We start from the raw sequence: 25,754 nt of genomic DNA, 5'->3' as shown, positions 1-25,754 counted from the left end.
ATAAATTTAATACGAGTTTCTTGTGTTCTAACATTTCCTTTTTTGTTTTGTAAAAAATAAAATTCGAAATAAAAAAATAATTTGTTATTAGTTTCATTAGTTGTTTTGTTTTTCTTTTTTTTGTAATATTTTAATTTGAGTACCTAATAAATGTTGTTGTTGTTTGTCGGTAACCAGCCGCAGTTTTCTTTTTGTTTGTTGTTTTCATTATATAAAGCGGTATATTTCATTTCTATTCATGATCGTCTAACTATTTATCACCGCTAATGAATTTTTTGTATTATTTTTTCACACACTTCTACTTTGTTGTTGTTTATATTTAGGTATGTGTGGTTACTACTGGTACTTGGCAATATGGACACTCAGTCACCGAAGTGGCACAATTGTCACATAATATAAAATGATTACATGGCTCCAATGTAACGGTACGATTATTTTCTTCACATTTCATACACTTTCGGGCATTTTCTAAATACAAAACCTTTTCGACTTCCTCTAGATCGGTGCGTAATTTTGACTGGAAAGGAGAGCAAATGGAAAGTAATTGTAAAGTTATTTCATACAAGAAGTCATAACATTAAAATAAGGCTGTAATAATAATAAGAAACGGATTGGTCGCCAGCATAGTCTGGACATAAAGTCCGCCCTGTGAGCAATCGCCCAACATGTAGAAAAAAATTGAAGAAACATATTATCAACCAATTGAACAAAATTCGATTCAATAATTGCAATTTTTAAAAAAGTTTGCTAAATTTCTGGTCATTATTCTTAAAACCCGGTCTTAATAGCCACCACACTGATTTCAGAAAGCATAGCATAGCTCTACACCGACTTTCAAGAAATATTTTCTAAGTTTGCGAATTCCCGAAAACCGATGTCCTATTTCTAATTTTGTTCAGAATTTTTCTTGCGAAACTTCTAATTTTTCTATCACCATGATCTCTTCAGGGTGGCGTAGGGGAAGATAGATAGCAAACAACGGCTCCGATTGGCTTTAACATGGCAAAGCCCAGACTTATCTTGGTCCCTCTTTCATATCAATTGTGGACACTAAACTCCCCGCGGTGTCACCTGGGGTGGCTATTTTCATCACCCGTTGAAATAGTGAGCTAATATGTGCCGCGAGTTCACCCATAAGAACTATAAAAAATGGGTTGAGGCGTCGGGTTAGTTGCCCACACTCGGAAAACCCCCTCATACTATGAAAAAGCAACGAAAAAGAAAACCAAACGACCACCGCAAACGTATAAAGGACCACGATCTGCGAATCTGGATTTCTTCAGATCGAACAACGACAAATCAAATCGATCATGTTGTGATAGACGGAAGGCATTCGTCCAGTGTTTTAGACGTTCGATCGATACGAGGAGCGAATATCGGAAGAAAAGCAGAGAGGAGAAACGTATCTCCAGGAGTCAGAATAAAGTCCGAACATTTTATCAACGAGTAAAACACCAAAGCCGAGGCTTTGGTGCAGGCACATCCTCCTGTAGAGATGAAGATGGAAACCTGGTGAGGATCTGGCGTGTTGAGGATCTGGAATGAGCATTTTGAAAAGCTTCTGGTATCAAATACTCGCGGTGAAGAAGATACCCCAGAACCAATAAGAGATGACGGTATAGAGTCTATACCACCTATCTAAGATGAGGTCAGAATAGAAATCAATCTGCTGATGAATAATAAAGCATCAGGTGCCGATGGGTTACAAGCCCAACTATTCGAAACTGGTGGTCAGATGCTGGTAAGGAGCATGCACCAGCTCATTTGTACAAATTGGATAGAGGAATGCTGTGCCCCGTGCACAAAAATGAGACAAGACAAAATGTGCCAACTATAGAGGAATTAGACTCCTTCCCATCGCATATAAAGTGTATCCAGTGTGATGTGTGAACAAGGTGACAGCTTGTCGTGTGATCTTTTTAACATCCAGTAGGAAAAGGTCATAAGAGACGCAAAGGTTAACAGAAATGGTACTCTGTACACCAAACAGCAGATGTTACTCGTCTACGCCGACGACATCGACATAATGGGTCGAACATTGCGAGCGGTAACAGCCACCTTTGAACGAATTGAGACGGAGTCTGCCAAAGTGGTTCTGGCAGTAAATGGTGAGAAGATCAATCTGATGGTATCAACGCACATGACGTCCAGTAGAAACTGTGGAACTTGAGAACAAAAGCTTCGAGGTAGTCAAAGATTTTATATACCTTGGTACCGTCATAAATGAAACGAATGACATCAGTTTTGAAATTCGGAGAAGGATAGTGATGGCCAAGCGATGCTACAATGGTCTAACTAAGCAATTCAGAAACAAGACCAAACTCACACTCTACAAGACGCTGATACTACCCGTGCTGTTATATAGATCTGAAGCATGGGTACTTGCGCAAGCTGATGAAGCAGCTCGTGGAGTGTTGAGAGAAAAATTCTCCGGAAGATCTATGGGCCGATCTGCGTCGATGGTGAATATCGCCGTCGAATGAACCATGAATTGTACCATCTATTCGCGGACATCGGCATTGTCAGACGTATCGAGCTGTAGCTGCTATAAGGATACCCCAGCACAAAAGATATATAAAAGCGAGCAAACTAATGGCTCGCACAGAAGAGGGGAAGCCACGAATTAATCGAAAAGATCAAGTGGAATAGAACATTTCGGAACATGGTCTTTCAATTTCGAAGAGTTGATCGCAAGCCCGACGAGCCTGGTAATCTGGTAATGTAGTATGTATTTTACGAAATCCATACTCATATTGATAGTCATTCATTTGAATCGCTCTTGGGCCTTTGGGCTAGATTCTCGTATATGAAATAAATTGAATTGAAAAATCCATACTCATGTTGATCTACTAAACAACTACACTTAGCTTCAAGAGTAAAGTCTCTCAATATTGGGTCATCACAAGCTATTTGACAGATATAGCAAGCTTCAGATGTAGTAATGATCTAAGTCACAGTTTTCCCAGTATGCTATTGGAAACTCAGTTTTCCCAGTATGATCTAAGAGAAATTATGGGCTGCCAGCTTACGTCTATCAGACATGGTGCCACTATGGTGATATGTGACCAGCTGTAACAATATCCTCTTATGATGGGGATTTTAATTCCCTAGTATCAGACGGTAAACATCACGATGTACAAGTATTCATCCTCGGTATGCATTAATCAAGCAACTCTATCACTACAATCAATGCATGAATCACTAGAGTTTAGTTCAAGCGAGATAGGTATGTACTGGACAGGGTGGTAAATTAAATTTGTACCCTTCAATATTTTCTTAATCGTATATGTCTTTAAAAATTAGTTTACTCTAAAAATGTATATCACAAAACTCACCTGTAATTGCTTTAATTTTTGTATTGACAAATTTCTCAATTCTTTATCCTCCGAATTCAAAAATTTCAATTGTATTTGTGTGGCATCATAGCTGTCTTTCCATTTTAGCGCCTCCTGTTTGGCAACATTCAACTGTAGGAAATACAAGAAAGAACTTTAATATTAATTTTACCAAACCACCATTTTATCAATCATCTTACCTTATGCTGTAACTCTTCAACACGATTGGATAATTTCAATGCTTGCGTTTTGGTTGCCATCAACTCCAATGTCATACGTCCGACATCACCATTATTTTGCGTTGGCAAGGATTGCAATGAAAATGCATTTTTATTGGTGGTCAGACTATTGCCTAACGATCCACTATTCAAATCATCCGGCATTGTACTCAATTCCGATAATCGAAATGACGGACTTATGGAAAGGCCATCATTAAAGCCCGGCGATATAATATTTGTGGGAAAATATAAATTATTGCTGCAATCATTTTGATTGGCAGCACTTAAGGAATTGCTTAGTTTATTTGTACTCGAACCGCCGCCATAATTAAAAGCATCCTGGACACTGAAGAAATTGTTGGTGTTGTGAGTGGTGGGACTGTAGGGAAGATTAACAGCAAAACCGCTCGAATTGAAATCTGAAATGAAATGATTTATATTTTAAATTGATTTAATGTATTAATTTTTTTGCTGTACTTACCATTTATGGAATTACTAAGTGCCGAATTTGGAATGTTAATAGGAGCCGAAGATCTGGTAATGAAACTGCTATTGGCCAAACTAGCCGACAATGAATTGTCACGTTGCTCATCAATGGAACAGGCAGCTGTTAAAAAATAGAAATGATGTTAATTAATCCGTCTTGTAATATATTTATTATTAATCTACAACAAAATCGAAAAAAAAACATTTACTTTGATTTATTTTGTATGCATACTTTTGTTTTCTTTTTTTGCAATTTATCCACAACCATATTTTTTCAAAAATTATTTTTATTAAAAATTATTTTGCGAATATATATTTTATTTCCCTTTAAATAAAAAAATTACACTATATATTTTTGTATACTCACAAATTCTGTCCATTGGCAATGGGAAGTTTAAATATTTGCTCTGATTAGCGGATTTTTCCAAAGCATTAACCAACATATTATTGGCTGAATCATTACCATCAATATTCAATAACTACAAAAAGAACGTAGCAAAAGGTAGATGATGTAAAAAAAACATGATTTGATTTGAATCGGTTACAACAAAATGAATATAATCAGCAAAGATTTATTATTAGCAATATGTATGGATGTGAGTCTTTAATGGGTAATTTGTTTTTGTTTGTGAAATGAATGGATGTAAGTTTGAAGGTGTATGCGATATATTTTTAAATATTTGACTATTCAATAAAAAAGGTTTAAATTCAACTATTTTTAAAATTTTTGATTTACTGATATTGTGAAATCGACCAGCAGATGCCAAACCTAGCAAAATATTTCACATATTTTAAAATACCCATAACTATTCGTAACGGGTTCAAACAAACTCATTGCTCTCTTCGATTTGTAAAATTGATCGCTATAGGTTTAGGTGAAAAAGGAGGTCTGATCAAACCTTCAGAGTTCTATGATACAGCAAATAATGTTGGAAAGTGTGGCTAAAGCGTCTGACGTAATAATCGTTATATAGGAGATATAAAATAAACGTGGACCTATGCCGACAATTTAAAAAATTCCATAATCCTCAAAATTTTCTCTTTCATTTTCTATGTTTCAATATTTGGTACCAAAGCAGAATCCAAAGAAAGAACTGTAATCGGTCAGTATGATTCGCCATTCCATACTTACTTAGCTGGCTTGTGACAGATCGTTTGTTCCATAAGCCGAGCTTAAAGCAGTAAGAAAAATTCGAACGGACCGATATATGATAACCTTTACCACCTATGCGAAATTTTGTCTCAATCGGACAAATATTAGCAGTATGGTGCACTATTTACATAAAATCGTGTATGGGAGCTTTATCTAAATCTGAACCGATTTCAACAAAATTACGCATGCAAAACTGCGCAAAGTTTTGTCTCAAACGGGGGATCCATTATCAAAACATGACCTAGCCAACGTAGTCGCTGCAGCTCGATACGTCTGACTATGTCGATGTCCGAGAATAGATGGTACTGCTCATGGTTTATTCGACGGCAATATTCACCGTTGACGCAGATCGGACCATTCCAAGAGCTGCCTCATCAGTTAGCGCAAGTACCTATGCTTCAAATCCATACGAAGCTGATACTATTAGTTTAGTTTATGGCGGTACCGAGGTATATAAAATCGTTCACTACCTCGAAGCTGTAGTTTTCAGTTGGTCTGAGTCTACCGGACGTCTTGTGCGTTGATATCATCAGCTTGGTCTTCTCGCTTTTTACTGCCACTTTGACTCCTTCTCAATTCGTTCTGTGGTGACTGATACCGCACGACAAACTGTCACCTTGTCTGAATTCTCGTTCGGTATTGAAGGGATCTAAGGTCCTCTCCGACTTTAACTGCAGGCCTTGTGCCAATTAAATCTGTTTTCAAGTTCCACAGATGGTCCGAGTCTAACTGACGTCTTGCGGGTTGATACCATCCGTTTGGTATTTTCGCTATTTATTGTCAGACCCACTTTCCAGACTCCTTTTCAATATGTTCAAAGGTGTTACCGTACGGCAAGCTGTCGCCTTGTCTGAATCCTCGTTAGGTATTGAAGGGATCTTAAGGTTATCCTGAATAAATTTTGCAAGACTGACAAACACAGGGATTGTTCAAAGGTGTTACCGCACGACATGCTGTCGCCTTGTCTGAATCCTCGTTAGGTATTGAAGGGATCTTAAGGTTATCCTGCATAAATTTTGCAAGACTGACAAACCCAGGGATTGGGCCGTCGAATGCGGTTTTGTTGTCAACGAATAAGTGAAAATGTCGATGTATTTTTAATGGGTCTTTTCCAGGATTTGGCGCAGTGGGAAAATATGGTCTATGGTGGATTTGCCAGATTAGAAGCCGCATTGGTATGATACAATAATGTCATTTACCATTGGATTCAGTCGTTCACACAGCACACTGGAAAGCACTTTATATGCGATAAGAAGGAGACTTATTCCTCTATAGTTGCACATATCGTCTTGTCTCCTTTTATTGTCCACGGGACACAGGATACTGAGGTTTTAATCATTGGACATGTATTCCTCTAGCCAAATTGTACTAATCAGTTGGTTATGCTTCTCATCAGCGTCTAACTCCGGCCTTGAATAGTTCGGCTGGTTATCCATCGGCACCTGCAGCTTTATTATTATTCAGCCGATTAATTGCTATTCTGACCTCATCTTTTCTAGGTGGTACACAATCTATACCGTCATCTCTTATTGACTCTGGGGTATCTTCTTCTTCACCGTTATTATTTGATACCAGAAGAACGAAAGAGGATTCCCCATTAGTAGCGGATTTATCGGATTATCCATCCGCACGTGCAGCTTTATTATTCTTCAGCCGATTACCTCATCATGGCTAAGTGGTACACAATGACTCTGGGATATTTCTTCGCCGTTATTATTTGATACCAGAAGAACGAAAAATGATTCCCCATTAGTAACGGATTTATCTGATGTTAGAATTGGAACAATCTTTCCAAATATCTGGAATTACCAACTGTGACATCGATAATTTGAGGATTTTGGTCAGATAAATCAGCCCATTTACACAAAGCTTCTTTACAATAGAACATGGAAATTCCGTCTGCACCAAGAGCTTTGGATGTCTGGGATTTGGAGATAATTGCCCCTAAATCCGGATAACTTCAATGCACATTTTTGCCACCTGAATGTTTAATGTTATTGAAGAGAAGACCATAGCAGCTTGGAATTTATATTGCAATGGTTAAGGTGTTATAACAATATAGAGCGCCTAATGTTCAAGGACTAAAGTATCAATTTCAGCGCTTATCTGTGGGAATGAGACTCGTCTATATGGTTCGCAATAAAAATACCGCGATGTTGTTAAGGTGTTCTAATCATTTAGAGGAACTATGCTCTTATCTGGGGGAATCTGTCGTCAGCAGCGCTTTCAGCACGGAGTTGGTCGCGTTGCTGTGCAAACTATGAAAATGAAGCGTTTTGCCTCTTTAAGAACAATTTCAAGGAATATATTCTCACCCTTTCGGGCACATACGGGTGGCGGCATAATAGTTAAGTAGCCCTCAATAAATTTTGTGAAGCCGTGTCGGAGTTGGCTTTATTATAATTCATAAATGTACGCTAATCGTACTCCACGACATCGCTGGGTTTCTGGGCTGGGTTTCTCAGTGACCAGGATGGGAATATAATCCGAATTTAAAGCGAGGAAGTGTATGGAAAAAGCGATGGACTGACTATAGTAATGTCGGGAGAGCTCGAACACTTAGCAGTAACTCTGGCAGAGGATTCCTCGTTGATGGAAGCGGAATGGAGTCGTCTATAGATCGTTTGGAAAACCATATCTCACGAAGAACGATATTATGATAACTGGCCCCAATGCTGTTGACTGGCGGAATATAGACATTGCCAATTTCAATTTCAGAATCAAAGAATCACAGTAGGAAGTATTTAAAGAGGAAGCCAAGGTATATCTGTCATTCCGCTGGTTCTGTATACCTTTCTCACCGAATGATGTATTAATTCCGGAAGAAGATAGGGAACAAATGCTGGTCAGCTTCGATTCTTGCAAAGTAGCAATGAGGTTGTTGTTTTCGTGCATGAAGTTTGTGACCTCAATTCCCTTATTTCTAAGACGATTACAATTAAATTTCAAGACTAAGAAGGATGTATATGGATAAATTCCCTGCTTGGACCTTGTGGAGGCAGGCAGATGGAATTAATCGGCTGAAAACCTGCCTGTTACGCAATTGTCTGAACACGAGAATGAATTCTATTGAATGAATAGTTAGACGGAGTGCTGTGAGCTGTAGTAATGGAATAACTAAGTAGGATAACTATCCAAACTACAACCTTTGGAACTGGTAGGAGTTCTGCTTGACGGAAAACTAGCTGGAGTACTAGTAGAATAACTAGCCCTGCTATTAATGCTCACACGTTACGATCAGAGGTAGTTGTGTAGGGCATCATATGGTCGACCATGTAGGACTATTATAGAACGACAGTCAATAGTGTATACTCGAATTTAGGATAATAAAATTTTCATATCTTCTAAAAAAAGGAAAAGGAGTTGAATTTAAACCCCTATAAAGGCCAAAAATGAAATTGGATGAATATTCATAATTTAGATGTCTATATGAAATGAAATAGTATCTTGAAATAAAATTTAATATAATTAGAAAGAAAGTATTACGAAAAAAGGTAACAGGGAAGAGCATAGAAGGTATGTATATAATGTAACAGCTATATATAAGTGTGTTCTGTTCTGGTTTCTAGCTTTGCTTTTTTGGTTTTACTAATAATATATAGATAGATACAAGGCATATATTTATATAGAGATATATAATATATATTCAATTTGAATGGAATACATACATTTTCGCCAATTGTCATTAATCCTGTTTTGTTGTTTGTTGCATCCTTAGGTTTGATATCGGGCAAAGCATTTGATATTAAATCACTTAAAGCTAAATTTGTGGTAATTGCATCTATATCGCGGGACTTCTCCTCAGTGACAATGTAGGCTATTTTAATTGTTTGTTTGTTTCAATCAAATTTGCATATCGTGGATGAATGTGGTAGAGTTGTTGTTTTGTAGGAAGAGGAGGACACGTGGACGATTTATTTTTTGATTTTGACCAATTGTTATTTTTGACATGATGATGATGATGATTTATAAAAATTAGTTGATTTTTTCGAAACATACACAGATAAAGGAATTGAGAAAAAAAGAAAATGATAAAGAAAAAAGTCATTTCGCTTCTCTTCTAAAATGCATTAGCTTTCCAATTAAATAAAACCTTTTTTTTTTTTTTTGTATAATGAAATTAAAGAAATACGTGTATGTGATAAAATTTGAAAGTGGCAGGGAAGGAAGAATACATTTTTGAAAGAGTAGTGAATGTAGGTGTTTTCGAAACGAAGCATTTGTAAATATAGTTTTAATGGACGGAGTTTATAAAATATTTAAGGGAATTGATTTTTTTTCAAAAATATTTTAGTCTTTTTAAACAGAAATAACTACGACTTTTTTGTGGATATAGGTAGGTAGTCAATAATAAAATGGTTGTGGAAAAAAGCACACCAATTTTGTTTAAAGTAAACAAAAAAAGAATTCTTGTAGAATAAAAACAATTTCTAAATTATACAAATATACAAATGTGAACGGTTGGGGTATGTGTACTTACGTTCTACATGTGCAAATGCACAAAAAACACTGCGAGGACAATAGCCAGCCTGCTGGACATCGTTGCATTTTGTTGACTTGTAAATTTCCGGATGAAATTGCTGTTCTGTGCGAGTATGACAATATTGGCAATTATCTCCAGCCTCACAATTGCTCGGCTCACCCCATTCTTCGCCATGTTTGACATTGGGGCATGGTGTGGATCTATAAAAAATAAAAAAAATACACATTTTTTAATCTGTTTCCTATTTCCATTAGCATATAGCTTACTCACCTATATTTAACTTTACGTGGACTACGACGTTTATCCTTGCTATTATGATACTGTGGACATGCATAGCCTTGACGGCACAAGCGAGGCGGCCTCTTACATGGCTCTGTTTTATAATTGGCCAACACATAATTGGTATCCTGCCATTTAGGATCTTCATTCATAAGATTACGTTCCTTGTCTAATGCATTCTGTGCATTGGCACCATCCAATGTTAGTTCGGCATTTTGTAAAGCTTCCAGCTCTTTTATATCATATACCGGTGGCCGTTGATCCTGGGAACCATGGGCAAATGCGCAATGATGGCCATTTTTAACGCAGTAACCACGACTATCTGTATCGTGGACACACATACATGTCTTATAATAACGCAAATGATAACGTCGCTCGGTATCACCTGCTGTGCGATGTAAAAATGGACAACTGAGAAAAAAATAAAGTAATACTATAATAATGGACAAGTATAAGAAGTAGGATACTTTTATAAAAAAAATTCCATAATATCGTTTATATTGATTCTACGTCTAAAGCTAAAATAATGTGAAGAACGTTAGAAGATGCTATTTGTGTCTGATTCGGATGGAAACGGCGAATTCAGTGAAACAAAAATATTGATTGTTACCGACAAAAAATGGAATTAGAAAATTTAAATGGAATAAAATTACAATCACCCTAAAGATATCAAAAGAAAGTTAAATTCATATCATTCACACATATGTAGACCTCAAATAATCGATAGATTTAAGTGATTACAAGAAATAAATATCTTGGACCCTTTTTTATCTCAATTGTGGACACAAATTGAGAAGGAGTCTACCAAAGTGAGTCTGGCAGTAAACGGCGAGAAGACCAAGCTGATGGTATCAACGCGCAAGTAGTCTCGGACCAATTGTGGAACTTGAGAACTACAGCATCGAGGTAGTTAAAGATTTTATATACCTTGGTACCACCATAAACAAAACGAATGACATCAGTTTTGAAATTCGGAGAAAGATAGTGATGGCCAACAGATGCTACTATGGTCTGAGCAAACAACTCAAAAGCAAGGCCACCTCCCGCCACACCTACTCACACTCTACAAGACGCTGATACTACCCGTGCTGTTTTATGGATCTGAAGCATGGGTACTTGCGCAAGCAGATGAAACAGCTCTTGGAGTCTATGAGAGAAAAATTCTCCGAAAGATCTATGGGCCGATCTGCGTTGACGGTGAGTACTGCCGTCGAATGAACCATGAGTTGTACCAGCTATTCTCGGACATCGACATTGTTAGGTCATGTTGTGAGAATGGATAAAGATGTCCCAACCCAGAAGGCATATACAAGCGAATCAGCTGATGGTTCACGCAGAAGGGGAAGGCCACGAACAAGATGGAAAGATCAAGTGGAAGATAACATTGTCGAATATGGTATTTCAAATTGGAAAAACTGCGCAAAAGACCGATGCGCCTAGAAATCTTTTCTAAGCTCGGCTTATGGAACGAATGTTCTGTCACAAGCCAGCTAAGTAAGCATACATAGGGGAGAGGGGGGCACCTTTGAACGTGGGGCACCTTTGAACGTGGGGCACCTTTGAACAGCGCTCATAAAATCTTGGTTTAATATTTTTCCGACCCGCAACCACATTTTTGTATATGGCAATCTTGTTCTCTATATGCGTAAACCACTTTGGCTTGCTTTTTCAGTTGTCGAAAAATTGTGCATAGGTGACCATGTTTTCTCAGTGTCATTGTAAACTTTTATTCATTTCGTTGTAAGGGCGCAGGAAGAATTCTGTGATAGTTTTCTTTCGTCAAACAAATTTTTTGCATTCCAACAATCATTTCAAACATAACTAATGTAATTTCTTTCATATATATTTATTACAAAAAAGTTATTTTAAATTTCCGTAAAATGCCATGGGTGGGGCACCTTTGAACATGCCCATTAAACTCGAGTAAAAAAGGAGTTTTTAACTTTTGGCTTCGATTTCTCAAAATTTCAAATGGGCTAATAAGATTACGAAATTAACTGTATTTTTCACCATATTAATTTGTATTTTTAAGACATTTTATGTTTTAATAATTTTTGATCTAAATTTTTTAAATTTTGAACATTTTTTATATATTTTTTAATGAATTAATGCATTTCTGATATGTATGAATAAAATACATACATATTTGAACATAAACACTGTAAAAAACCATGTCGTTCAAAAATGCCAACCCCTGTTCAAAGGTGCCCCCCTGGGGGGCAGTTTTCAACACTTTGAGTTCGTCCATTAAAACAGTAATAAAATATATTTATCAAGCTTATAGTATGTCATATGTATATTCATTTTAAAGGTTTCATATGTACCTATTAGTTAAAATTTATAAGAAACCAAAAATGATAAAATAAAAAATTTTATAAGGCTTGAAAGCAAAAAGTGTTCAAAGGTGCCCCCCTCTCCCCTACATATTAGTACAAATTTCCAAAACTTTCTGCATAGCCCAATTCTGGTCCTAACATCAAATTTGAAGATTCCACCTAACTGGTTCAACCATTTGGTATCATTTAGTACAAACAATAATCCTAAGAAAAAGGTGGTCCACATTATCCGAAGATCCTCTAATGTGTTTATCCCACAACTATAGACAACCCTCCAATATGACTACCAATACAATATTTACATATCTTGTACAACTGTTGCTGTACTATGTATTTATTTTGAATGCCTACAATCAACAATTCCAATTGGACCAATTTGCTTCAGTTGGACAGAATTGAATTGGCTATCTTAATTTTCCATTTTTTTAATAATAAATTAAGAAACGCCTTGAATAATAATAGAAATTATTTTCAGTCCCCATTTAAGGAAATTTGATTCCAAATTAAATCCGGTAGTACAGTTAACACTCCACTGCGTAAAACTCAATGAAAACGCCAATATGTTCACACACAAAAAACGCCAACGACAGCATTACTCTTCTCGGTTTTGTTGTGATATCGCATGAAGAATAACCGATTACCTACCCTATGATTCACACAAACACACACTCACACCAACAAACCATAAGAACAAAACATTAAAACGAAATAAGCAAAACATATACAATTAAACAGAGACAAAAAATCCAATTACGAATGAGTAAAGGAGAGAGAAGCGGCAAAAATGAATGGAAACAGAAAAAAACAACACAACCGAGCAAAAGGGAAACAAGAAAAAACAATACAAACAAAATAAATGCGTAAATGATGAAAGCAATACACATTCAAAGAAGAAGACGAAAAAACGCCAACTACTACTAATGGAATGATTGTTGATGGAGGGGGGATAGGGTGGATAAATAAGACGAAGTAATTTCGCAAAGCCACACAATACATCAACAAATGTTTTTATTTGGTTTTTTCGTTAACAAAAACAACAAATTCAAAAAATGAATTTTAATTAGAATTTATGAATTCTACCAACAACAATATGGAGATTTATTTTGAAAGTAAAAACTGCACATAGAGCAGCATAGATACAGGCACACACACACAAACAAGCACGTACATACCACACACATCTTCCAACCAGACTACGACGACTTCATTTTTTCTCTTTTTCACAATAATACGCAATTTCCCATTGCAAACATATTTTGGGTTGATTTTCAATGATTAATACTTACTCGTCACCATCTGGACATATGCCCGTGGTTTCATCATATTTTGTGCAATAATTGTCGGCACTATAGTTGAAGGTGCCGTCCCGCTTTCTTATCGGTCGTCGGCGCCTTTGATTTTGGAAATGCCAATTGAAGCAAACAAAGGGTCGATGCTGATTGCATTTATGTTGCAAAAAGGACTGGCACTGTTCCACACGGAATTCCTTTAAATATCTGCACAACAATATCGAAATAATTCACAAATCCGAACGCGCGATTGTACCATGAAATAGAATACATATTAAATATTATTATTAAAACTGTACACAAAGATGCAAAAAAGCAATTTTTGGTTTCGAAAAAATCTGGTTTTATTTACGTATAATGATTTGGTTTTTCCTGCTGTGTCGACAGCAAAAGTTTATTCGTTTCAATCGCCATCTGGATGCAATGCAATTCTTTTCTATTTGTTGTTGCAATTTAAAAAAATCAAAATATAAAAATGATCATAAATTTGAATTCGTTTAACACTTTTTCGTCTTAAAAAAAATAACAATTTCTCAACACAATCACTTTTTCTGAACGTCAACGTCTAAAAACTTTTCTTGAAAATAAGTGACGCTAGTTGTCGTCCCAATGACAAGGGATTGCTAGGTCGATTTTGAAAGTAATCGATTAATTAACTTTTAATTGCAAAAGTCAAATTGGAGTTATCGAATTATTTAAATTTGTTTTGAAGAATTTCTGATTTTGGCGGGCTAGATGAAAATCCATGATTAATATATTTATTATACTGTTTAGAATAATAGACTGTTTCCTTTATTTCCTTTTTATCCTCCAATTATGAACAAAATATAAGAAATGTTTTTAATTCGATTAATCCTGTAAAAAAAAACAACAACAAAATATCGATATATATCCTCAATTAATTTGTTGAAGCTTCAAATTTAAACGTGGGATGTGTCCAAACGTAAAACTATATTAAGAATGGAATGAATGATGGATAAAATTTAGGGTTTCACGTCCCAAAACCCCAAATTAAGAAATTACGGAGAAAATTGCTGTTAACATCCGAACAAATAACACGGAATTCTATGTCAAAAAACGGTCTTATATTGGAATGATCTATAAATATGATTTTCATTCTCCAAATAAAAAAACAACTACATTTTCGAGAATGCTGCATAAAAATATGGAGGCTATACCAAAAAAGGACCGATATATACAATTTTCAAAACTATATACATCCTAGGAGTAATATATGCAACGATTTTTTTAATCTATATCTAAATTATTCCGAACACTATAGTTATTTTAAAAGACAGACGGGCGGACAGAATAACAAATTACAGTCCCTTTCGTTGGATAATGCTGCTAAACCTTTGAAAAATATCGGTACAGTATCCACCATCGAGTCGGACTGCTATGTCAAAACATGACCATATATTGAAAATGCTCCGCAAATATGTTTTTTTTTCAAAAACCCAAAAACAAACAAATGTCTCTTCCGTTGGAGCATTCTGTTAAAACCTTAAACTTATATGGAGATTATTGGTCTGTTCCCGTAATGCAAGAATCTACTACTTTTTACTACGATAACGAATTTTCCTTTATGTTATCGAAGCAAATAGTAGAATCTAGTAAATTCTTGCAGTACGGGAACAGACCATATATCAAAAAGGGAACCGATATATTCCATTTTATATAACCTGGAAGTCGTAGTGATTTTTAAAGACAGATGGACTGTCGTTATTTCTTCAAAATTTTACTCTTATTGAGTTTTTGCAAACATTTTGGCAAATTGAATATACACTCTATTAGAAGAAGAATAACATATCGTGAGATGTTAGCATCCCTTGTAAAAAGTTAAAAAATAAAAACTATGTTCTAGATGGGAGCTACTTGCCAACCTGTTACAGAAGAGATGCTTATAGATGTTATTAATTTATATAATTATTATATATTATAGTAGAAGGACAAAATGTGATGAGAAGCCCGTTCTAAAAAGTTCCAAACTAAATAGAAATGGAGTCGATTTACAATGCATTTTATTTATTAATGCACCTCAAAATATTTTTTCCAAACTTATTTTAAATTAGAAGATGGGGAATATCGGTCCACTCATGCTGGTTCCTCCGCCACAAAGTGGTCAACATTTTTCTGAAAATTAATGTTATAATATCTTGCGAACGCAATACCCGATTTAAACCTAATTTTGCACAACCTATTATATTTACCAAGCCCAGATCAAGTACGAAAATTGGACCCTCCCCCACATTATGGTCAAAATTGTGCTGAAAATGCATTTTATAATATCTTGCGAACAGAGCATCCGATTCAGTCAACATTTTAAATATTTGTGGAATGTCCGATTTGATCCAAATTATGCACATCGTAATATTACATTCAAACTCATATTAATTTTGAAGATGGGCAAAATCACGGTTAGACTCCTTCTAGTACCTTCCCCACTAAATGGACAATATTGTTCTGAAAATGCATTTTATAATATCATACGAAAAGAGCATCCGATTCGAACCAAATTATGCACAATCTAATACTTTACCTATACCTGCCCACAAATGGTCAACATTCTGATAATTTGCAAATCCAATATGGAGCGAACCGAATATCCAATTTCATCCAAACTTTACACATCGTAATATTTTTACCTAGCATAGTATGGGATGTCCGTTTTGATGCCAAATATGTACATCGTAATATTTCTTTCAAACTGAATTGAATTTAGAGATTGGAACCATTCATTCTGGTACCTGTGCTGAAAATTCATTTTATAACATCATGCGAAGGGACTATCCAATTTTAACTAATCTTTGGAAAATCTATTATAATATTTTCACCATGCCTCTTTAATGTTGGAAAATGGGACTTAGTATGTCCCCCACAAAGAGTCAACATTTTGAAAACTTGTTTATCTCATATGAAGCGAATGGAATACCGAATTTCATCCAAACTTACATGTACATGGTAATATATTTACCTTACAGAGATAAAGCTTGATGATGAGACCCGTTGATCCACTCCTAACAAATGTCAACATTTTAAACATTTGTGAATCCAATATCAAGACAATGTAATATCTGATTTGATACATACTTTGCAAATCGTAATATTTTTCCTAATCTACATTAAAATCTAAGAAGGGATCTAGAGCGCAACCTCTTCAGGAAGATACCATCTTTAAACCCTTCACCATATTACAACTAGGATGTTTGGTATTGCAAATGGGGTATATCGGTCTACGGAACGAGAGCAATTTGGCCAGTGATCATCAAATCATATCATCTACACTTTCACCTCAATTTTGGAGTAGTTCAAATTCAATTTATTATTATAAATACGTATGTATGTATAAAAATTTGTTTTGAAGTTGTGATACAATTTAATTAGATCAAAATACAATTCATATTTATACATATTAATTTTCTTTTGGTGCGGATTAACCTCCATCCCATTCCTACCGGAGTAGTCATAATCCAATTAATCAAAACCAAAAGTTTTTAATCTAACCCATATCTAATTTATTAAAACTTTTTTATAATTTGCTCGATATAATATTTTTTTAGTAGTCCAATACATTTTACATTTAAGCCGCTTTATCATGATGAAATGTATATTTAATTGTGAAACGTAGTTTACAGCCTTAAGGTCGAATGACTGGGCATTATGAAATATATAAAATAAAAAACAATCATATTTGTACACATAAATTATATACCTGTTTCCAAGACTAATTTAATTTGCCATATGTTTAACACGGTTTATGTTTATCCCTTTCCATTTTATATAAAAAAAATTAATAACGATTTTTATAAACCATTTTGTGATAATTACAATATGACGAGTGTAAATTACAGATAACGACTTGAGCATGTTAAAATACACTGCTTTCAAAAAATCCCCTAAGGCATAGGCAACATGCCATCTATATCTTATCATTTTGTCGGACCAAAGTAGCAAAATGTACAATATAGGCACAAACAAAAATAAACTTCATATTGGCAAAGATTGTGTCTCATTAACAACAAATCATATTCGTTGGTAGCCTCAATAAAATAAAGCTAGTTTAGTAAAAACACATGTTTTCGAATTTCTGAGCAAATATAATATTAAATTATAATAATAATTCGTTATTTCAATTTAATTTCTTTCATGAACGAGAACCTAGCCCAAAGGGCCATGAGCGATTCCAAAAACGTCATTTCATCGACTTAAAATTAACAGTATATCATTTAATCATATCATAAACAACAATGCCCAAAAGAAATCTTATCTCTCCAAGTTGTAGTCAAGAAAAAGTAAAAAACAATGTTTTAGTGTAATTTTATCACAAACCTCTTTGTTTCTTTTTTCTTAATTATTTTTTCTCAGTGTTATTGTTGTAAAATACATACATACATGCTTATACTATTAAAGACAAAAATAAAAAATTTAACTAAATAAAACAATAGTATGTTTTCCTCTTAAACCCTATGAAAATAATTTGAAGACGTCGCCGTCGTCGACAATTTCTTACTATGTAGATAAATGTAAAAAACGAAGAAGAAGATCCCAACAAAAATGTGTAATAATTGCAATTACGTAATAGCTATCAACTGAAACCATCATTGTCTTGTTGATCGACACTCATACGCTGTTGCTGCTGTTGTTGTTGTTGCATCGACATTTCCTGTAACGTTCTACTTAATATATTACGTAGTATATGGGGTTTACAGTGCTCTTCGAGCCATGGAATAACACCCGTTGTTAATTGTTTGAAATTATCCATGGGTATGTGTTGGAACGTTTCGAACATTTCATCCATTACAGCTTGAAACTAAAGGGGGAAAAGAACACATTAGGTTAAATATTTCAAATATGAAACGACTGAGATTTTACTTACCACCTGAAATTTAGCCTCATCTGTGAGACGTGCTTCCTCTGGCCCGGGATTCGCCTGTTGATGTTGTAACATGTGCTCATAACTATTTTGTATAATTCTCAGTGCTGTCACTTCTTTTTGCAGGGCAGCACTATCTTCTTCTTGTTTCTTTTTTTGCTGATTCAAATACCCAATATAGTCAATGGATTTTTGCAAAATCAACGCTTTACTCAGTTTGTAACCCGATGCGGAATCATGCTGCTGACAGGTGGGTACTAGCTCCTGCAAACTATCATAACCCTTCTTGATGGCATCGCGACGCTTTTGTTCAGCTTGTGTGTGTGCTTCCCGTCGTCGCTCTTTGTAACTCAAGGCGGAGGCATTTGAACCGCCACGACCACTGCAGTTATCGCCACTGTCGTCGTCATCATCTAACAAAACAAACAAATAAAACGCAGCAATTGTGGTGAGTGATGATGATTAGCTTGAAGATAAACACTCAACTGAAGAGCAAACAAATGGCAGATTCCTCCACCTACCTGTATTGTGGGGCGATGAATTCGGGGTATGTATACTTCCAGCACTGCTGCAACGTGAGTAGTGTTTCTGCCCCTCGCCACGGTTGTCAACACTACTCGGATCTTGATCCATCATTGTGGATCCGCTGTATTCTTCGTTACACGGTACTCCTAATTTTGGTTAAATGTTATAATTTCAATACATTTATGGCCTCCACTCCGTGCCATGTCCATCCTCTTACCTAACATCTCTGCAGAATGTTGCTGCTCAGCCATTTTGAAAATTAAAATAAAAATATAATAAAAAAACTATATGCTACTACAAAACGAACGATGTAATTCTTTTCTTTTGAGTTGAATTCGACGACGATGTTTACTTTTACACAGCCACAGTCAATCCATATTCCGTATCAGCAGTAGAGTGGTTTAGTTCGAGAACGGACTAGTTCAATTGAACGATTCATTAGAGGGAGCAAATGAACTAGGTTAGTTGAATTGACAGAATTGTAAAGAGCAGAAGCAGAGTTGCCTACATATTTTCAGGTGAAAAGCTAGAATTTGACACAGTTTTCGAAATCGATATAAAATACATTGCAGACATTCGTTTACTTTAAAGGGCTAAGCAGAATGTTCGCGTTGAGCCATCCGTTGCGTTATGAGTTATCGAAAATACAACAACCACAAGGAAACGATAACACAAACGCTCGAAGTTGATGTGCCCTGCGCTTCGGAGTTAAATATATTTTAACTTTTTGCGTGCGTTAACGCGATAACAAAAAACGCCCAACGCGAACATTCTGTTTAGCCCTTAACTGCTACTTCGTATGAAATCCGACCCAGGCGAGAAAGTTAATTTAGAAATACAAGCTGCTGATTGAAACCTGAGTCGAAAGGGAGAACAAGATCCTTATGTCGATGACTAACGGCACTGTCGAGGGCTGATGAAGATACCTTGTTCGTAGGCGGCGCCTGTGTGGTTTGTAAAGTGAGAAACCCATACGAGGTTTAAGGCCTGGCTTGTAAAGTTGACTTTGTATGAAATGTCAATTTATAAAGGAATATCGGAGTCAAACTTAATTTTGGACGCCGTACACATTTATTTTTTTACAATAAAAGAAGCCAACTAAACATGCGAATCCTGAAGTCCCCTTATGTTATACTTTGATGGCTTCATTGGGCAATATTCTTGAGGTGTCGGTGAACGGATATCGATACAGCAAATGGTATGTTCCCGTACTGCAAGAATCTACTATTTTTTACTCCGATAACACATTTTTCCTTTATGATATCGAAGAAAATAGTAAAATCGAGTAGATTCTTGCAGTACGGGAACAGACCAAAAATGTTGTCGATTCTGTACCTGAATGACTATTATTGTCGGAAATGTCCCTGCAATATATCTAAATGACTGTTGTCTGCCATTGTGTGGTGTGCATTCAAAATTCATTAAAATGGTTGGTACACATATATAAGGGGAATTTGTCATCTTGAGGTACGAATGTTGTTAATCTGCAATAGAAAACTACAGCAATTTCGATGTGAAATATGGATAAATATCAATATATCAGGGAATATATTGTTACGAATATAACTTTAGATTTAAGTTAATTTAGATGAATTCCGTTAATTTAAGAATTTGAATTGTAACGTAAATTTCTACTACGCAGTTTATTTGAATAACCTCACAACAACAACTACTGTATAGATTTCTCTACATCCTTCCATTTCCTCTTTCATTTTCTATTTTGTTATTGTCGTACAATTCTTGTTAAACGTCATCATGGATGATCGCTTAATTCCCCTTTCTTTGTTACCCCCTCGCCTGTATATGTGTTGTTATTGTTTACTCAATGTAAGTTTGTATGTGTTGTTGTTATTGTTTGCTCAATGTAAGTTTGTATGTGTTGTTGTTATTGTTTACTCAATGTAAGTTTGTATGTGTGTTTGTTGCATTGGTAGATTGTTCGTGATCTAGGCGTTACCAGATCGTCTAGAAACTTCTGTAGCGACAAGCGAGGCTCATATAAATAGGGGAAATGGAAAGGCAGTGAGTCAGTTGTGAATCAGATCGCGAATTGAAACCGTTGTGTAAAGTAAAGTGCAAAGTAAAGTTGTGCGAATAAAATCATTGTAATAATCGTAATCCGAAAGAACCTGCGTTTTATTTGGTACGAATTGTATCGGGAAATAAAACAACGTCTACACGGGATTTAGTAAAATCCAAGAACGTAACAATTGGTGTCGGAAGTGAGATTACGATAATACTACGATGAAGTTTAAGGATCTACGAGTGGAAGACTTGAAGAAGGAGCTGAATAAATTGGAATTGTCCTCTACTGGCAACAAGGCTGAGCTACAAAAACGTCTGTTGGATGAGTTCGAGCGCCGTGGTATGAACATCGATACATATGAGTTTGACAGTAAGGATGAAGTGGATTTATCGGAAATGGGCGAATCCAACGGTGGGGAAGTCTCGTCAGTAGCTGCCAGGGGTGACGATTTCAGAGAAATGCTGGCTAAAATGTTCGAAGAGAATTCCAGAAACACGAGACGAATGTTCGAAGAAAATTCGAGAATAACGAACGAGAAACTCGAGTACATTACAGAAGTTATTGGAAGGAGAGTGGAAACTGTGGAGGTTCAAATTAAAGAGTTGGATAAGAAAGTGCAGTCGGTTGACGAGAAATTTCTGGCCCACGACCACAGGTTTACGAATCTGGAGAAGAAAATTTCGGAACTGGAAATTAAAGGTGGTCCGGTGCGAGTTCCTGATAACGCACTAAAAATCAAACCTCCTGTATTCGACGGCTCTACGTCATTCAATGTTTTCAAGTTACAGTTCGAGACAGTGGCTTCTAGAAATTCGTGGAACGACAGCGACAAAGCGGTTGCACTACTTCTGGCATTGAAGGGCAGTGCTGCTGATGTTATACAGAGTATTCCTGTCGCTTCTAGGAACAACTATGAAGATGTTATTGCTGCACTGGAACGTAAGTACGGTGGCGAACATAAACAAAACATCTACCTTATGGAACTAAGGGGAAGAGTGCAGAGGGCAAACGAGACGTTGCAAGACTTTGCAGCTGAGGTGGAACGTTTGGTGCTAATGGCGTATCCAGGAGAAAATCACCCATTGGTGGACCGTATTAAAATCGAAACTTTTGTGAATGGCATACGTGACCCTGAGATTAAATGTGCAACATATGCGTCACCAAAAGCGTCATTTGCCGAAACCGTGTCGTTTGCCCTTGCCCAAGAGACGGCAAGAATAATTGTTAAGCCCCAGATCCACAAGATTCGCCAACTGGAGACCGAAGGTTGCGAACCCAAATCTCTCGTTAACTCGATCAAGGACGCCATGAAGCAGGTAATAGAAGAAACAAAGTTAGTAGGGATGACTAAGCCCAGGGTTAGATGCTACAACTGCGATAAAGCAGGTCATATTGCGCGCGAATGCAGAGCTAAGCGCAAACGATCCAGGTCATCGTCACCACCTCCAACGAAAGATGGTAGACGAATGGCTCAACAGTCCACCAATGAGTCACCGTTAAACTAAATCGAGCCAGTCCAGCGGGGCATGAACTGGCTCCCATCGACGATGGCCCCACAATCTCCATAGCAATAGTACAACAGAAAAGTCACAACCTAACAACAACTGGGTACATCAATGGTGACAAGCGAGTTCTGACGTTAGATACTGGCGCATCAAAGTCCATCATAAGATCAGATCTGGTAAAGGGAAACATAACGCAACTTAATGGAGTCAGACTGCGCACAGCAACGGGGGAGCCCGCGGCCGTACACGGCAAGATTACCCTGAGACTAACTATTGCCAATAAATCGGTGAATTACGATTTTATAGTTGCTGATATCGTAGACGAAGTGATAATAGGCGCAGATTTTATGATTGCCTTCGGTATCAATCTGGATATGAAAGAGCATGTGATGACCTGGTCTAACGTCGAAATTCCGTTAAACGTGGGCTACGATGAAAGTACACCCATTAGACGTCTGACTACGGACCATCCAGAGATAATACCGCCCTGTGCCGAAGCAATAATATGGGTACCAATGAATGGAGATTGTGGAGCCGAGAAGTTGTGGGTGGTGGAACCAGTAGAAAACGTAAACAGTAACATCCTAATAGCGAATGCCCTGGTGAAAAGCAACAAGGACGGATTGATTCCTGTTAGAGTTTTGAACCTGTCAAACAAGCAAGAACAAATTTGCCAATTTTCCGATGTTGGACAATGCACACCAGCTGAAGCTGTAATTAATTTGGAAACTAGCACCGAAAAGCCAGCAGCCATGGAGAAGAAGCACCTCGACGGCTACATAAAAGAGTGGACACACCAACTATCACCTTCCGAGAGGAACAAGGCTAAGCAGCTATTATGGAAATATGCCTCTACCTTTGCGTTGACAAAAGAGCACCAAGGAAGAACATCAGTGGTGAAGCATGAAATCAATACAGCAGACGCGAGACCCATTAAACAGCCTCCAAGAAGTGTTCCCCTGGCAAAAAGAGACGAGGTTCAGAAGCTGATAAGTGAAATGGAAAAGAGTGGTGTAATAGAACCATCGTCAAGTCCATGGTGCTCCCCAGTGGTCTTGGTCAAGAAGAAAGACGGAAGCACCCGATTTTGTGTGGACTACCGAAAGTTAAATGATGTCACCAAGAAAGACAGCTATCCGCTCCCAAGGATCGACGACACATTGGACACATTAGCCGGGACGTCATGGTTCTCCACCCTCGACCTGCAGAGTGGGTACTGGCAAGTAGAGATCGCCGAGAAAGATAAAGAAAAAACAGCGTTTGGCGTTAATGGGGGTCTCTGGCAGTTCAATGTCATGCCATTCGGACTCTGCAACGCCCCGGCTACATTTGAAAGGCTGATGGAGCGCGTGTTAAAAGGGCTGCAGTGGAAGTCGTGTCTCATATACCTGGATGACATCATAGTCATGGGACGCAACTTCGACGAACACATCAAGAACTTAAGGGATGTTCTACAGCAGCTTTCGTCTTCAGGCCTCAAGTTAAACCCAAAGAAGTGCAGTCTCTTCCAACGAGAGGTGAAGTTCCTGGGGCACCACGTGACGCCGGAGGGCATATCGACGGATCAGGAGAAAATTCAAGCCGTCAGAGATTGGCCGCAGCCCCGAAATCTCCATGAGCTGCGAAGCTTTCTGGGTCTCTGCACCTACTACCGTCGATTTGTCCCAAATTTTGCCAACATCGCCGCCTGTCTACACCGCTTAACGCAAAAAGGCCAGAGGTTTCAGTGGGGCAACGACCAAGAAGAGGCATTCAGTAAACTCAAAGACATGCTATGCAGAGCCCCCATTTTGGCATACCCTATACCTGGCGGCAAGTTTGCTCTGGATACAGACGCAAGTGCGTGCGGCATCGGTGGCGTCCTTTCCCAGGAAATCGACGGACAGGAAAAAGTCATCGGGTACTACAGCCGGACATTGTCGAAACCTGAGAGGAATTACTGTGTGACGAGGAGAGAGCTGCTTGCTGTCCTTGAGAGCGTTAAACACTTCCACAAATACCTATATGGCCAACATTTCCTGCTGAGGACCGACCACGCTGCTCTCCAATGGTTGCTGCGGTTTAAGAATCCGGAAGGTCAACTAGCCCGTTGGATCGAGAGGCTCCAGAGTTATGATTTCAGAATCGAGCACAGAAAAGGCGGAAAACACGGTAATGCTGATGCCCTGTCTCGTCGGCCATGCAAGGTAGAATGCAGGCATTGCTCAAAGGCTGAGAATAAGGAGAATATCGTTGATGTCCGACTATTGCAGTTTGAGTCGGGTGAAGATTGGTCGACGGAACAACGAAGAGATCCCATTCTGGGCAAAGTAATTTCGGCCATTGAAACGGGCAAGCGACCTAGTCGTAAAGAAATTACCTCCGAAAGCCCTCTTTTAAAATCCTATTGGGCCCAGTGGGACAGTCTACTTATAAAAGATGGTTGCCTATGTCGCAAATGGGAAAGTGAGGACGGTAAATCTCACCGGAACTTGATCGTCGTCCCAGACTCCAAAATAAGAGATGTCTTGTCGGAGTTTCACGATGGGCCAAGTGGAGGACATCTTGGCATAGCAAAGACCGCTGAAAAGGTAAAGCAGAGATTCTACTGGGTCGGCTGTCAAAAATCCATTGCCGACTGGATCGCCAATTGCGAAAGGTGCATAAAAGCTAAAGGTCCAACACGGAAGAGTCGAGGCTACATGCAGCAGTATAATTCAGGAGCCCCTTTTGAAAGAATCGCAATGGATGTAGCTGGACCGTTCCCCACAAGCGACTCTGGGAACCGGTATGTCTTAGTGGTCATGGATTACTTCAGTAAATGGCCGGAGGTTTATGCTATCCCAAATCAAGAAGCCAGGACAATTGTGGATGTGTTCAGCAAAAATTGGATTTGTCGCTATGGTGTTCCATCTGAGGTTCATTCCGATCAAGGTAGGAATTTTGAATCAGCGATCTTCAAGGAAATGTGTGACTCCTACGGAATTAAGAAAACCAGAACGACGCCCCTACATCCACAATCAGATGGCATGGTGGAAAGATTCAATCGCACCCTTGAAGAACATCTACGGAAAGTGGTGGACAGTGGCCAACGAGACTGGGATGAGCATATTCCGAAGTTTTTATTGGCTTATAGATCGGCCATTCATGATTCCACATCCCGGACCCCAGCCAAAGTTCTGTTCGGAAATGAATTAAAGCTACCTGGCGACTTGATATTCGGTGCTACCCCAAATGATGTGAACCAAGATGAAGACAGTCAAAACT

At 37.6% G+C, this 25,754-nt stretch overlaps 2 protein-coding genes across 2 annotated transcripts; both read right to left on the bottom strand.

Moving 5' to 3' along the window:
• Window positions 1–296: 296 nt before the first annotated feature.
• LOC133322729 (RING finger protein unkempt) lies at window positions 297–13,993 on the bottom strand. The gene is made up of 8 exons (XM_061531690.1): window positions 13,932–13,993; window positions 13,577–13,786; window positions 9,946–10,365; window positions 9,673–9,875; window positions 4,035–4,160; window positions 3,536–3,972; window positions 3,336–3,467; window positions 297–517 (listed from the first exon to the last, which is right to left on the bottom strand). Exons 1-8 carry the CDS (start codon window positions 13,991–13,993, stop codon window positions 320–322), a joined length of 1,788 nt encoding a protein of 595 aa, XP_061387674.1. The 3' UTR covers window positions 297–319.
• A 4,162-nt stretch (window positions 13,994–18,155) lies between these two features.
• LOC133322725 (max-like protein X) lies at window positions 18,156–19,266 on the bottom strand. Its single transcript, XM_061531687.1, has 3 exons — window positions 18,974–19,266; window positions 18,456–18,865; window positions 18,156–18,389 (listed from the first exon to the last, which is right to left on the bottom strand). Exons 1-3 carry the CDS (start codon window positions 19,086–19,088, stop codon window positions 18,165–18,167), a joined length of 750 nt encoding a protein of 249 aa, XP_061387671.1. The 5' UTR covers window positions 19,089–19,266; the 3' UTR covers window positions 18,156–18,164.
• Window positions 19,267–25,754: the final 6,488 nt, after the last annotated feature.

This window comes from Musca vetustissima, unplaced genomic scaffold (assembly GCF_032173495.1).
Source record: "Musca vetustissima isolate MV318-11 ecotype Yass unplaced genomic scaffold, APGP_CSIRO_Mvet_v1 utg38941, whole genome shotgun sequence".
Taxonomy (NCBI): Eukaryota; Metazoa; Arthropoda; class Insecta; order Diptera; family Muscidae; genus Musca; species Musca vetustissima.
This window is presented reverse-complemented; position numbering and strand designations above follow the sequence as displayed.

Excerpts from the sequence above, each read along its gene's own strand:
- LOC133322729 (XM_061531690.1), bottom strand. The coding sequence starts at position 13,993 with ATGGCGATTGAAACGAATAAACTTTTGCTGTCGACACAGCAGGAAAAA. Across the intron at positions 4,161-9,672 it reads TGCATTTGCACATGTAGAAC|CTGCCTGTTCCATTGATGAG; the intron begins GTAAGTACACAT and ends ATTTTTTAACAG. Across the intron at positions 518-3,335 it reads AAAAATTAAAGCAATTACAG|TCAAAATTACGCACCGATCT; the intron begins GTGAGTTTTGTG and ends TCTCCTTTCCAG.
- LOC133322725 (XM_061531687.1), bottom strand. The coding sequence starts at position 19,088 with ATGATGGATCAAGATCCGAGTAGTGTTGACAACCGTGGCGAGGGGCAG. Across the intron at positions 18,866-18,973 it reads TTCATCGCCCCACAATACAG|ATGATGACGACGACAGTGGC; the intron begins GTAGGTGGAGGA and ends TTGTTTTGTTAG. Across the intron at positions 18,390-18,455 it reads ATGAGGCTAAATTTCAGGTG|TTTCAAGCTGTAATGGATGA; the intron begins GTAAGTAAAATC and ends TTCCCCCTTTAG.